Consider the following 16,270-nt stretch of genomic DNA (forward strand, 5'->3'; position numbering starts at 1 on the left):
GCTAATCTGCAAGTTTTGACATTATTTGGTGTTAAAATAACCTAAAAACCAGTGGCTTGTATTATGTTTAATTTTGATAAGTGCAAAACTATTTAACTGAATATTTCATATGTTATAAAATGCTTAATTCAGCAGTTTATGTCGTTAATCGCAACATCATGCCATCTGTTGCATCAAGATTTTTATTATGTTGCGCTAGCGTAAAAGAGCCAAATAATTTTATAAGAACCTTCTCGATTTCTACTCTCCCAGAACAAAGAAATGAAGAAAAAATTATTAAGGTTGCCATTCTCGGAGTTCCCAATTCTGGAAAGAGTACATTGATAAATAATTTAGTACAAAGACGGGTAAATACAGAATATGATTTTTTACGAAGGTGCCAGTCGCTTGTTTGGTTAATTTCACGAACTTTTCTAAAATTAACGTCTTAAGATTTCATTTTCAGAAATTATATGCGTTTTACACTGAATTTTAGGTATGTCCTGCTTCTAACAAGGTTCACACAACTAAAACTATTGCAAGGGCCATTTGTAATGAAGAAAACTCGCAGATAATTTTCCTGGATACTCCGGGTATAGTAACATCAAAGGAACAGCAAAAGTAAATAATTCGTTTTGATAATTTACGTATATTTTGCCGTAATAATGTTAATAAACATAAATTGTCAATGGATATTAATATTTACCACTTAACAAAAAAATAAAGTAAATGTGCATACATAAAAAATAAAGCGATGTCTCGCATAACATTCTTAATTCATTCCAGGAGTAAGTCCGTTATACAAAAAGTTCATTATGTAAAACGTGTTTTTCCCATACCAATGCATGTTAAAAAAATTAAATCGTTCTTTAGCATAAAATATAGTATTAATATATTATTAGCTTTTCCACTTTATTTTTATTTGACCAGCGACCGGGTTTCGTCGTTACCGACATCATCAGACTGGGTGACATCACCAGTCTGATGATGTCGGTAACGACGAAACCCGGTCGCTGGTCAATTAAAAATAAAGTGGAAAAGCTAAAAATATTGGTTTTAATCTAATAATATATTAAAAATGCAATTCCATCACGAAGTGTCAGTGGATAATATAAATCTATTAAATATGGTATTGTAACATAAAAAACATTTTGTCTATGTTCCCTCTGATAAGAAATAAAAATAAAAAATAAAAATTAAATTAATAAATAAAAATAAGAAACAGCTACTACTCCCTCTTCAACCTTCAACGTCCCCAGAACCCAACTCTAAAATTTAGAATTAGCTTCACATACGGCGTTTGAAAATGATGCGGAATGCATCAAAACACGTGTCACAGTAGATTTTAAGAAATAGTGGTATTTACTAAGTAAAACATTAATTAAAAATGGATAGATTTTACCACAAAGTGACTGCCGAATCAATTAATGAAATAAAAAAGAAACTTACATTTATTTATTTTTTAGTTAATTTTTTCTATATTTTTTCCGTGAGTTTCTCTTTCTTACCCTTATTCACATTCAATGGTGCATAGGGCACTGCATCATATATATAAACAGTGTTATCTTGATTAAATGCATAAAGGAAAGGTGATTATCCCTGTGCTTCATGTACCAATCCAGAATGATAACATTTAAAAAAAGTAAGAATGAGAAATTAATAATAATAATAAAACCCTTATCCGCACCCCAATGGTGCATAGGGCACTGCGTCATATAAACGCAGTGTTATCTTGATCGTTTACACATGAAGGAAAGGTGATCAGCCCTCCACTTCAGGTACCAGTCCAGTGTAATATTGAATAAATATTAGAGTGAAAAAATCACTTATATTAATTAAACCCCCCTTGGGAATCGAACCCGGGACCTCCAGAACGGTAGCCGAGCATGCTGACCATTAGACTACGGAGGCGGACAAATGAGACTGACTGATGAGAAATTAGTTATATTTATTTTGTTTCCTCTGGGATTGGAACCCGAGACCTCTCGAACGGTAGATAAACACGCACTCTAGTGTACTTACAAAAAAATAATTATTGTCTTAATTTTATATATAGCTATGAAATAAAATATTCATTCAATCATTCATCGGCAAAAAATGATCAGTTTCATTGTACAAGTGTATTGGCTGCATGCGGCCTTTCGACTGTTTGAGCAGCAAGTGGGTCGGGTGTGATCCCATGGTTATTGTCGCGGACTCTTGAGTCAGAATTTCTCGGTTCAAACCCACTACCACAATTCGATACCTATTTCCAGGGCTTTTTTTTAACAAACAAAAATTGCCCCGAAACTCACTTTATGTCAAGGTCTTTACTAAAAACAATTAGTTCATTTCAATACCATATTTTGTCATTTTGACAAGTTATACAAATAAAGATTTTAATTACGTAAGCGCAAACATTGTTTTGTCTAATTGATTATAATAATTTTTTTTTTTTAAAAAGTACTGAAATGTCATTTCACCGCGTTACATGGAAAAAACAGTCCTGCCTATTTCCAATAAATTTGTCCGCCTCTGTGGTGTAATACTCTGCATACTCGAGGTCTGGGGTTCGATTCCCAGGGGGGGTGAAAATAAATATTAGTGATTTTACACTGTAATATTTATTAATAATAACCCTGGACTGGTCCCTGAAGCGCAGGATTGATCACCTTGCCTATGTAACTAACATTCAAGATAACACTGCGTCAATACGATGCAGTGCCCTATGCACCATTGGCTGTGGATAAGGGTTTAGAAGATTTCCAATAATGAGCCGCTTAGGCTCACAGAAATAGTATGAAAATGTAGTATTATTGTAAACAATAAAAACACAAATATTTCTCTTTGTATTAAATAAAAAAGACGAAATACTATACAATCCGTTGTGTACAGCGAGGTTCGTTGTGTGAGTCGCATAATAGACGAACAGAAAGTTCATTGTGCGCAGCGTTCGTTATGTGAGGCATCACTGTATTACACAGTTTACAATATTCCAACACAACATTTATTTGAGATCCCTTTTTATCTATATCAATTATGGAGTTGATGGTAGATAAAAAAGAAGTGCTAAAGGTCACACACATTAATCCTTCCTTTCCTGTAGGTATCAGATTAAACATCCGATGGCCGTCGCGCCCAAGGTCAGTGTGAAAGATGCTGATATTGTTGGAGTTGTACATGATATCGGTAACCCGTGGACCAAAGACAGACTCAGCCCTATTGTCATACAAATATTAGAAAACCATCAAGATATTCCTAGTTTTTTGGTTCTCAATAAGGTTGGTACCATTCAAAATCTCAGTTTCTTTTTGTTTTCATGGGGAAGGTCTGTTGTATCTCAAATTTGATTTAGTAAATGTCTTATGGTAAAATTTTAGCATTTTATTGTTTGACGAAAGATCTTTGAGATGAACAAAACAAATTAATACACCGTTAACCGGTTCGATGCCACGAGCGTGTTAGCGCGCTCTCCAATTCCGTGCTCGCCAAGCCGGCCATACAAAATGAGCGCGTACACGCACTCTAGTTGGAGCTTGTCGCAAACCAATATCAAATCCAATTGCAATGTTTTTAAATCAGAATATATAGAGATATCTATTAGGAAGATCAAGAAATACTAAAATATCACAATTTACCGAAATTATCAAAATTACAGTCATCTTTTTAAAAGCTTTCACATTTTTGCTGAAAAAATCACAGCCTGTTACCTTCTGGCATTGAAAGGGTTAAAGGAAAGCTTTATTGAAGTTAATCACTAATGATTGTTGTTGTTTTCTTCACAGATTGATATGTTGAGATCAAAACGTAGGTTATTGGATCTTGTACGAACATTGAGTAATGGAATGATAGCTGGCAACCCTATTGTCAAAAAATCTGATACTAGTAAATCCACATTGAACAAAGACAATGGTTATGCCGGTTTTTCTGATGTATTTATGGTATCTGCTCTTGAGGGAGATGGTGTCGATATGATTCGGGTGAGTTTTTCATACATACATAGTTTTATAGTAATAAACTTTATTTCCCAACAAATTTATGAAAGACTTACTTTAAAAGCACAAAAATTTGTACTACTAGCAAAAAATAAAGCAATTAACAAATACATTAATGATTTCTGCACCAATCGTTTGATTATTAAGATTTTTATTAAATTAACTACCAATAGCCAACTAGTCGGCTTATCGCTGCCAACCGTAAACGACCATACACTGTTTAGTCGGGTTTTCTACCCTACGTACTGCAAAAAATTCTCACAATTATGTATATTACTATATCCATTTTAAGTTTGAACTATTAATTTAAATTACTAGGAACTAAAAAATAAAAAAAATAAATGTGTACTATTGTTGAAGACAATATTTTTAACCGGATCCACGCGGCTCGCATAACCGTATGTGTTTTCATAGAACATGCCCCATACGCGGCTGACATAACCGTATGTGTTTTAACTTTGCTCCAAGTTTCGAACCTCAGTTCAACTTGAAGGGATTTTTTCATGGTGTGGAACTTTGGATATAATAATACGTCAATCCTTGGCCTTATGACATCTGTTGAAATATCTAACTAATAATTTGTAACATCACAACGATATATTAACACACTATCTGCGGGCAGATTCGCGCTCATAATAGAGATAAACATCTCAGAAAAGAAGTGATAACATTTAACCATACTGTATACATCGATATGAGATCAAAAGATGCCGCAAAAGTTTTGCGTAAAAATAACTTTCAAGGTAAAATTACGTAAAAATTATTTCAAGATAAATTTTCAAGGTAAAGGTAAAATTACCATTCCCGCCGAACACCACAAGTTGAGTGAAACGGTAAAATTACCCTTCCCGCAGATAGTGTGTTAAAAGAACAGATCCCTGATTTTTCTTGCGGTCTGTAATTAGTCCGCGCCATAATCATGCCCTATATCTGTCTCACTCTCGACGCTACGCATCGCCAGTGGGTAAGAGTGACACACGATGCGTGCTTTGATTTATTTATGTTACAATCTTATTTGTTTATATTACGATATATTTCAAGAATAATGTGACACAAGTGTATTATAGAGTACCAAAAAGGCACAATGAATCCCATTGAACATTTTTGTTTAGGAAAATAAATTGTTTCTTAACTAAATACATGATAAAAGTAATAATTTCAAAAATGGCAAAATACCGCCGCCACGCACGGGCGTCTCTCAGGAACAAAGTTAACGCGTTTAAAAGGTTAATAAATACAAAATGCATCTGGAATGAATCACATTACAACATTTTTTACTTATAATTTCAAGTGCAAAAAAATTGTCTTCAACGTGTAAATTTATGACAAATCATAATGCACATTTATTTTTAAAATTTTTACTTCCTAGTAAATATGCTTTTGAAATGAATAGTTCAAATTTGAAATTGATATAATAATACCTAATTGTGAGAATCATTTTCAGTACGTAGGGAAGAAAAACCAACTAATCGGTGTTTGGTCGTTTACGGCTGGCAGCGAAAAGCCGACTAGGCGGCTTTTGGTAGTTAATGTGTTAAAAGATAAGTAGTGCAACAAACTGATTTTGTTTTTATCTTTTAGAGATACTTGGTTAAAAACGCAAAGCCAGGAAAGTGGTTGTTCCATGAAAATGACTACACGGATCAAACTCAGCAGACTTTGATAGTTGAAACTGTTCGAGCTAAGTTTCTCGACTTCCTTCATCAAGAGATACCGTACCGGCTCACAACCGAGTTAGAGTTTTTGGAAGAAAAGAAAGACTCCGATAGACTTGTATGTTTGGTATCTGTGACCTGTCCCTCAGAGAGGATTGAGAAGTTGATAGCTGGAGCAGGTGGAGGTCGGCTCAGACAAATCACGGATGCTGTAAGACATGACCTCGTTGAGCTGTTCCACAGGCCTGTTTCTATATCAATCAATTTGAGAGTTGACACAAAAATACCCGAGGAATAATATTTGTGTTTGAATTATAAATCACAATAAATAATTTAAATATGTAATTAAGTAAACTGTGGTTTTATTTATCTATCAAGATTAGAGACAAACCAGGCGATCATAAAATAATTAAATTTATATGCTCACCAGAAATACAAAATATTTTTTTTATAGTTTTGTATTTTTCATATACTTTGAATGAATACAAATAATGTTTTCTATATTTTTGGTCACACCAAGCATTGATGAATATGTACTTCAATTAGAAGGTGTTAAATGTTGACGAGAAATATAAAACATCTAGTCTCTACTTGAATTCATGCAAATGAAATTATATATTTTTTTATAAAATTGTCTATATTATTTGTCTATATCTATTTTTTAACATTTAAGTGCCCTCAAAGCTAGTGGCACAGAAATTTGATCAAACCATTAAGGGCCAGTCCCTTATTATCACGGATTTATAAATAGTTAAGTTCAATGCCATCTATTGAGTAAAACTAAACATGTATTCATTAAAAAATAAATTCATGTCACATTAAAAGGTTTGTGTCATAGCTATTGCGTGACTGGTTCTTAACGGCTGATCATATATCCGCACCAGCAGAAATAGTGAATGCCGTATGAGAGTTGACAACATTGTCACATGTTGGTTTGGGGTCATTGTGGAGTCAAATAAGGCTGCATCTTTGCGTCGTTCGTTTTCTAATCCTCGTAGATTTTAACTTCATAAGTCATTACCATTACTGAGGGAAAACCAAACCTTCCTCCCGGAAACTCTGACCTGAAATATACATATAATGCTATTGCAATTGATGACTCTTCGATAGTCTTCAATTATTTGACATTCACAGGTGCCTGAAAAATGTATTCTTTCTAGAAATTTTTTAATTGATAGATTGTATCAAACATACGTATGTATGTGTGATGGTATGAATTCTTATTACATATTGTGTATTCTTATCAGTACTGAATAAAAAGATTTCAGATAAGACAATAAGAATTTACTAGAGAAATTCACAAATACATTCGGCATGTTTCAATGATATGGAATTTGAATCATAGATATCAATTTTATCTTTAAATATAATCGAATATTGATTACGTATGGCAAACTATTCTTAGAAATTCATTTAAGAATATACATTTCATTCCATATAATTTTAGTATTGTGTTTTTTATAAATATTTTTTATGACAATGCTGGTAGTAATCAAATCTTGAATCTTAATTCAAATTTAAAGTAGTATTTTTAATGTACATGGCTGTCAATTTCAAAATACTCCAAAATACTAATGTCATTTTCACATAGGTATATATTTCGAAAGATATTTTTTTCCGTAGTGTAATTAATAGATTTTACTTTTAAGAAATATTTATAAAAACATTACGATATGATTTTGCAGTTTTTTCAAATGATTAGCCATATATGTACGACTGAAAAGAGGATTGTTTTTAAAAAACATTTTTTTTACTGATTTACTAAGTACCATTTTCATAAATTCTTTGAAATTTTATTCTTATTCTAGTTCTTGAAAATTTTCAAGACTACAATCAAACTAGATGTGCTAAATAGGTTTTGCAAATATTGGTATAACATTATCTTCGAATGAAATTAGTTGATACAAATTGCAGTGGCATTTTGCAGTACATTTACATTTAAAAAAAAAGGTTTATTAGATATTGTTTATTTTCTTTAGAAAAAATATTTATCTAATTATTACATGTTTTGTTTTTGAATTACAAGATACAAGTTAATGGTTCTTATGCCTTGACTATGGCTTTTCCAGTATTATCCCCACGGAGCATGCCGACGAATGCTTCAAACATTTTATCAAAGCCATTGGTAACGGTTTCCATGTACTTTAGTTTTCCTTCCTTAATCCAATTCAGGTTTTGCTGGATTCCCTCTTCCCAACGATTTGCCCAACGGTAGACTAAGAAGCCTTCCATTTTGAGTTGCTTGAATACAAACGTAGGCTGGAGGATTGGAACTGAAATACAAATTAGGTTATAATATTTCTTTTAAGCCTTATCAGGTGCATCTCAATTGTGTATTGAACAATTGAGATATAAATACTTAAATATAAAGGAAAGGTAAATATGTAAACATATCACCTGAATGCAGAACTATCCTAACAGCACATAAGAAAAATTACAGGGGACAAAATAACAATAAAATGACTTCTCTCAATCATTTAGAATTACATTTAGAATTACGACTGAAAAAAAGTAATTTAGGAAGTAAAAAATTTTTTTTTTGACATAGCGCGTTCTGCTTGTAAACTGACATTATCAGATGGAAATATTTTATTTAGGTAAATTTTGCAAACACTGCAAACATATTAAATTGGAATAAGGTATGTATTAAGTATTTTTTATGTGAAAATCGTAGGTGCTGGCCATTTGCGTATTTTTCTTTTAACATAGGTTTGATTTAAATCATATTTCAAAACAAGAGAAAGTTTTGCTATTATTTTATGAATTATATATTAGAAGTTTGGTGAAATCATTTAGGAACATTTATCATTCAAGAAATTTGTAATAAATGTATTACATACCTGTAGGCAACTGTGAAAGATCTTCATTGTATGTAGAAATTGCTCCGCATACTGAAATTCTTCCAAATTGGTTCATCTGATTTATTATTTCAGAACTCAGTTCACCCCCAACCTATGGAAAAATTATTATTAATGGATAACATTTTCCTGCCATTAATTAGGTCATTCAAATATTAAGCATAGTAAAAAATATCATGTCGTAATGAGCATAACACCAAGATAAAGCTTGTCAGGAGTTTGGTCCACTCCATTTTTCTCTATGCTGCTGAAATATGGACCATAAAAGCAGCAGAAAGGAGAAAAAATGATGCATTCAAAATGTTGGGTTGGAGGCGCATGCTCTGAATTCCATGGACAGCTAGATGCACCAACGAGTCCAATTGTCAGCAGTTACACTTGGATGGCTCAACTCTGGCCAATGTCTGTAAGTAAATTTTCGACTACTCTATGTTCTCTACTTCCAATACAAAATACATGAACAGAACTGCAAACTCAGTTTTAACACTAAAAATGCATAATATGGGTCACAAGTTTAGCGATGGTGGCTTTTGCGGATGAGACGTGTAATGATGCAAATTGTTTGTCATCACTCCATCGAAATAAAGATAGCTTAATCTCTTATATCTCTCTTATTTCTTTACAGATTTCAATAAGAATAGCACCGATCATCTTGAGTGTGTCGTTTTATATAAATATGTTTGCAATGTAAATATATTTTTATTTATTATTATAGATCTCTTCTCATATTGATGTAAAATAAACTTACATTGTCAAAGTAGCAATCCACACCGTTAGGAGCAGCTTCCTTCAGCGCTTTTCCAGGATTTACAGTTTTGTAATTAAAAGCGTAATCGAAGCCCAATTCCTTCAGCCATTTGCATTTTGCATCAGAACCAGCAAAACCAATAACAGTACATCCTGTTAAAAAAAAACATACCGATGTTATATGTAACTGATAAGAAATAGCGCACTTAAAAAAAAATCGGATATATTTTTTGGTTAAAAATGACAATGTTTTAAAAAAATTTTACCTTTAATTTTGGCTATCTGTCCTACATGGGAGCCAACTGCTCCTGCTGCTCCGGAAACTACGACGGTTTCTCCTTGTTTGGGTTGACACAGCTCCAACAGTCCAAAATAGGATGTGTTCCTAAAAACGAAAACAAAAATATGCAAAACAATTACTTAAATGCAAACAAAATTGTTTTCAGATATTGCATACCTTGTCTGTCCAAACTTAAAACACAGTAAGGGTCATTTTTTGTTGTAGTACGTTTTTTTGCATTTTTGGACTAAGTAGAATCTACTTAGTCCAAAAATACAAAAAAAACATACTGCAAAAAAATGTTCCTTACTGTGTTTTGAGTTTGGACAGCCGACCTGTGTTAGTACTAGGCTGTGAAAGTTTCTGTATAAGTACACTTGCTTATAATACATGACAAACACATGAGGTAATGTTTTGTTTTTATTATATTCACCTGTATTCATAAAGCAATTTTCATTTCATTTCATCAGTAAATGATTATTTTTAAAGAAATTTTTGTATTTTTATGACATACAAATATTTCAATTTGATACTAATTTCAGGTAAACCTCATTTTTTAATTTTTTTTTTCAAATTTCAGCTTGTATTTGAAAATAGGAATCTAAATTTCACATCATGGGTGTTGAACTTCAAATATCTCTGACAAAGTCCGCGACAATAACCACGGGACCTATTCTAAAATATTAATTAAACACAGAAGGAAGTATGATAATATCTTTTATTTAAAAAAAAAAAATTAAATAATTTACTTTGTGGTTAGTCATATTTACTTTTTTTACAAAAATGTTAGTTTGTTAGTATATAACCACTCACTGGGATTTTAGTCACTGGTTTCGAGATGAACTCGTCTTTTCGTCAGAACAATCACTACACCAATATGCAAACAATACTACACCTCACTACCATAGTATTATTTACACAATACAACTACACAAAATGTTAAACCGGATGAATAATTATTAGTGTCCTGACTAAGAGACGGGTACGTCCTGAAACCAGTAGACTATAATCTCGGTGAGTGGTTATATACTAACATTATTGTAAAAAACTTAAAAAGTAGGATAAAATTTCTTACCCAGGCATTCCCAAAACGCCAAGAGCTAGTGACGAGGGGTGCTCCCCGAGGTCAGGTACAAGGTGGGTTTGGACGGTTATTGACGGTTTATCAAACTTTTTCCCACCGTCAATAGTGTAGTCCCTCCAACCGTAATTGGAGACCACAAGTTTGCCAACTGGATAATCCCTGTTCTTGCTGTCAACGATCCTGTAAATTCAATTCAACTTTTATATTGAGTGTAAATAATGTATGTTATTGCTGGCTTCATCTGTGCCTAATTAGTATTCAATCTTACTTTACAGGAGAGAACATAAACATGTTTTTATATAGAAATTATAGTAGCTTGAACATAAACATACATTCATATAGGAAAAGGCAATAAACTCAATGTTGAAGTCATAATAGGGTAACGATAATAGAATGTTGTTCAACCTGTTGCTAGAATTTTGAGTCACCTAGGCGCTGGGTAATTCCCAAAAAATATGCATTCTTACTCAAAACTTACTACTGTTGACCCTTATCCGCACCCAATGGTGCATAGGGCACTGTATTGAATTGTTGCAATGTCAATTTGATAGTTTATTGTTTGAAGCTAATGTGATCAGTTCTGCGCTTCATGCATCTCCTCATACATACCCGCCGATTGATTCGACTCCTTTTGACAAATCTTTCAATAATTCGGAAAAGTTTATTGATTTTTAATTTGACATAATATTTTGACTGAAATTCTCACAAGTTACACGAAGAAGAAGTTTTATAGGTACCAACATATACAAGTACATACATTACTCTTTAATTTTGTTTTGTTCTGCTTATAAAGTATCGAAATTAACACATTTAGATAAATCATTTCTGAGATTGTTTTACCGAAATACATGTAATCATTTTATTTTTACAATATTGTAAATATTACGTACATATTGACCTGATGACCCTGAATATCATTTGTTAAAACTAATACCTGTGCATCAATGACATACAGATGTCAACTTCTAGTACATAGTGTAGATAATTTAATCTTATTGTTTTAAACATATTTGAATTTAAAAAAAAATTCAGTCGTTAAGTTGACACAATATTGGTACAGCAAATTTGAGATTACACAACACATACTTATAATTTCCACCCGTGAAATGAATTTAATATTTAAAGTTATCTGTAACATGCAAATAACACTTTTAGAATTGACACTATAAATAAGTTATATATTTTTTTAATTTATCAATATTTCAATACTCTGAATAGATAAATAAAACACATTGAAGTAATTATAGACTGTAAATAGCGTTGTTTGAATAAGAAGAATATAGTGTTTGATAAGAGAATAATATTGTGATTTTTTTCACCTTGCAACTTGGGAGCCGATCATATCACTGCCTTCCGGATATCTCATCATATATGGCCTCATATATGGGTCCACACTTAAGTACTCGGCTTTGCAAAGAAATTCTGAAAATTAATTTAATGTTTAGGCTAGGATAGGTTCACAATAAAAATACTAAAAGTTCTTCCGATGAAATTTAAAAATAACAAACCGAAGTCATTACAATATTTATTGATCTTTTTATACTCTGTAATATATACTTTACAACCCTAATTTACCTAAATATCTTGTTGAAAACTTTATATACATTTCAGATCAAGAAAACACTTTCCATTCCTCGTTGTAGCACATCATTCTTCAGTAAATCCTTTTCTGTCCAAGTGGACAGACTATAGAATTAATTAACTCTTCATGAGAAAAATGCACCATCTCTGATGGCATTCAAGAAACGCCTAAAACATTATCATCTATCCTTGGTATCCAAACTGTCTATCATATCATTTTCCTTGGATCCTCTCTCTCCCCCACCAAACTCTTACCTGCTATTACTTTCTATATCTTCCTTGTTTTTATCAATTAACAATTTTATAAATATACAATATTGCATATAAATATGTACCTCATTACATTTATGCACAAGTAGTATCTGACTACTTATTTCAAACAGTTGTATAATTTTACCTAACATCATTTGTCTGATTTTGGCGTGTATAAAGATATCGTAGTCACCAAACTCATAGCAGTAAGCCGCCAATGTACATTTATCATGGACAAGAAGTTTCAGTGAAAAAAAGAACAAAAGTGTGGTCAATTATAAATCTTGTAAATGCACAGCTAGGAATCAACATACAAAGGTCAGGGTCAGAGAGTAACATAAATATATACTTGAAAAAAATGTTGATTCAGTAAATTTATTTGCATTTGCGGTTGTCCATAAATTATGTAATGACATGCTTAAAAGGAATGTTGAATAATTATATAATATTATGTAGATGACATTCAGTGTCAGTGAAAAACCATTGAAAATAAGTGTTCAAAAATCTTTTTCCGACAAGAGGTAGAGGAAGCGGGGTCGTATATGATTTTAGCCAGTTCTAGTAATAATCTTAGAGTCAAGACAACCTAGTTGGACACCATGAACATCGAATGGAGATTTGCAAGTGCCCGGTGTCACATTTAAGAGTGTATTATATTTTTGTGCCAGATAAGCCAAAATGTTACTTAAAAGGAGAACGATTTGGAATTTTCTGTTATTTTCTTGCACAAAATATTAAAGCAGTAAATAAGAACCTAGAATTGTCAAATTTTAACAAAATGGCTACCGTTTGTTCAATCTTAACACAATGTAGTACCTTATTATGATATTTGGAAGTATGCAAGTTTAAGAAACAGAAAAATACAGATACGACAAGTCATGTTTATGTGACATCGATTGTTAAATTATATGTATTTATAATCTTATTGCTATATCTTTATGATGTAATTATACTATCTATAAAATAATTTTACCTATTTTGGTAATATTTTTATCATTTAAAATTATAAAAGATATGTTTTTGTCCTTCATATTAAATTATTCATTAGAATGATAGTAATTGTTCACCTGTGTAGATTAGTGCATTTGATCACCGTGCTGAAGGTCTATTGTTCGATTCCCAGGTAGTCCAAAATAGGAGATTTTTCGATACAATAAAAATTCAATATTAACTTGCCTTCGTGTAATTAATGATCAATATGACCTTCCATACTATGCAGAGCCCTATGCACCATTGGGTACAGATTTAGAAGATATCTTCAAGTTTGGTATATTTTATTACATTTACATAATTAAAGTGATTAGAATCATTATCGACCATTTAGTGCAAATTTATTCATGCTAATTAAAAAAAATAAATATACAACAACAACGTATTAAATAATATATTGAATTTATAACTTTTAAAATGTGATATAAAGTTGTTTGTTGTAACCTCTTAAACGTGAAAATAAAAATAAAAATAAACGCATTTTTACGATGTAAATACTGAAGAGCATAATTTTTGTCATTAGTAAATCATTAGTAAGTATTTTAGAGATTCTAAAAATAATAAAAAAATGAGCCAAGGTCCCATATTCAATGTCTATTACATGTCTGTACATAAGTGCTAGTTGCACTGACATGCAGTTTTCAGTAGCAATGTATAATTATTTAACACAACACAGTCAACTCTTCCAGTTTAGTAATGAATTCCAAGATTGTACTGAATTTTTTTCTTTAGTTAGCTTATATTACAACTAATACAAATAATTATTTACACTTACTTTACATCAAATACTCTTATATTTATATTTACATCTTACTGTAAACAAATAATTTATTTTTAAATTCTTATAGAAAATACTATATTATATTGTTTATTTGATATTGGATTCTATTGTATTTATAATACTATTCCCTAATACTGTTGTAATGATAAAACATTACTGTATTTATATTGTAAATTGAATTCCAGACATATCGCTCACTCCTTTCAACGTCATATATAAAAAAAACTTGATTTTTCAGGAGAAAGTTTTTAAAGTTTAAAAATATAATAAAACGTATTAAAAATAAATATCAAGCCACTTATTGAACTTTTTACTCTGCAACAGATCTTTTTAGGTAAAACCTGAATATTTTTTCTCCATATGAAAAATATTTAGTATATTTAAAAAAAATATTAAACAATACCTTTTCTTAAAAAAGCAAAAACAACACTTTCTGCCCTGTAGCGGGTGAATAATAAGTTAAAATATGCAGCTTTTGCTGGGATATAGTAAATTTTCGGGGCATTCCGAAAACATGTGCAACTCCAAATTGACGATTTTTGATATATAACGTTGTTGAAAAGAGTGAACGATATGGAATCTGGTTTTGTGAACTTTTTGAGTCGGTCAAGGGTTCTATAGTGGAATATTGTTTGGTAAACATTGATTTTTTTTTAATATTTGATTTTTATTATTTCAGAAAATAATAATTTACTGCTATATAGAAAAGGAAACAGGAGGAAAAGTTTATACTAGCTTGTGTACCTAATAACTCATTTCCACTTGGTGCAAAATCAAAATACTACTTCTACTACTACTGACCCTTATTCAAAAACAATGGTGCAAAGGGCACTGCACCAAAGTGATGCAATGTTAATTTGATCGTTTATTATATGAAATCAAGGTGATCAGTCCTGCGCCTCAGGCACCAGTCCAGAGTAATATTAAATAAATATTAGAGTGAAACGAAAAACACTTTTATTTATTTTACCCTCCTGGGAATCGAACTCGGGATCTCCAGCATGGTAGTCAAATGTGCTAACTACTACACTATGCAGGCGGACAAAACAAAATGAAAAAATAAGTATTATAATATAAATCGTTTTGCTGATTAAAAAATACACTCAAATCAGCCTGAAAGTATAAAATAAGCAGAACAGTCTCCTTTTCATTCACCGATTACTTAGTGTGATACCACTTAAAAACACTACTTCATGACTACCGGTTTCGGAATAACCATTCCATCATCTGGTAAAATGTAAAAAAATGAAGTTGAAATTGAAAGTGAAAACTGTCTCCTTTTAATTTAATTTTTATTATTATTCTTTGAAAGAGAGAGAAAGAAGATAAAGGAATCACAATGGGAATATTTTTAAAAGCATACTTGAAGTCAAATTCACCATATAGTCATGAAGTAGTATTAGTAGTAGTCAGTAGTCATGAAGTTTTTAAGTGGTATTACATAAAGTGAACAATGTATGATAAGGAGAGTGTTATATTACCGTATCACAAAGTTAACAATGCTTTTAATGCACAAAATATAAAATAAGCAGTATCAAGTATCTTTCTATTTTTTGTATAACATAAAATAAAACTGTTGCTGCGGAGATAGTAATGCTACAGTTCGTTTTATATTTATGATAGCTGATGAAAACTAAAAATTCTATTATTTATTGATTCGGCATTAACTTTGTGGAATGACATGATTATTTTATTAAAATTAAACGCTTGAATATACCACTTTAATTAGTTTTATTTATATTTACGACTAGTTTTGAAAACGACATATGTTTTCAACTTCTCCTACAAATTAAAACATAATTCAAACATAGTTTTAATTTGTACCAGAAGATGAAAACATCTGTCGTTTTCGAAACTAGTCGTAATATAAATAAAAATCATTAGTGTTAAAAATTCTCTCTTGATAAACGAAATAACTTTGAACTTACCGCCATTTTCAAGCGGAGGAAGCTCCTCTTCTACAATTTTGAGGTCACTTTTTTTGGGCTCTCCCTTGAAGTGCTTGACAAGAACGTATTTCCTGGCTTTAACCATGGTGGAAGGTGTAGTCTGATTGATGCAGACGCCGCCCGGCTCTCTGAATTATACT

General features: G+C 31.4%; 2 protein-coding genes across 2 annotated transcripts; one reads left to right on the forward strand and one right to left on the reverse strand.

Annotated features, from left to right (window-relative positions):
- LOC148307990 (GTPase Era, mitochondrial) lies at positions 1 to 5,962 on the forward strand. The gene is made up of 5 exons (XM_088262490.1): positions 1 to 347; positions 476 to 600; positions 3,065 to 3,239; positions 3,744 to 3,938; positions 5,535 to 5,962. Exons 1-5 carry the CDS (start codon positions 120 to 122, stop codon positions 5,904 to 5,906), a joined length of 1,095 nt encoding a protein of 364 aa, XP_088118616.1. The 5' UTR covers positions 1 to 119; the 3' UTR covers positions 5,907 to 5,962.
- A 1,597-nt stretch (positions 5,963 to 7,559) lies between these two features.
- LOC148307991 (prostaglandin reductase 1-like) lies at positions 7,560 to 16,270 on the reverse strand. Its single transcript, XM_088262491.1, has 7 exons — positions 16,110 to 16,270; positions 11,897 to 11,999; positions 10,569 to 10,757; positions 9,480 to 9,598; positions 9,215 to 9,366; positions 8,449 to 8,560; positions 7,560 to 7,881 (listed from the first exon to the last, which is right to left on the reverse strand). The coding sequence occupies exons 1-7, from the start codon at positions 16,213 to 16,215 to the stop codon at positions 7,652 to 7,654; spliced, it is 1,011 nt and encodes a 336-aa protein (XP_088118617.1). The 5' UTR covers positions 16,216 to 16,270; the 3' UTR covers positions 7,560 to 7,651.

This window comes from Brachycentrus maculatus, unplaced genomic scaffold (genome assembly GCF_059751285.1).
Source record: "Brachycentrus maculatus isolate JH-2025_06_01 unplaced genomic scaffold, ASM5975128v1 h1tg000180l, whole genome shotgun sequence".
NCBI lineage: Eukaryota > Metazoa > Arthropoda > Insecta > Trichoptera > Brachycentridae > Brachycentrus > Brachycentrus maculatus.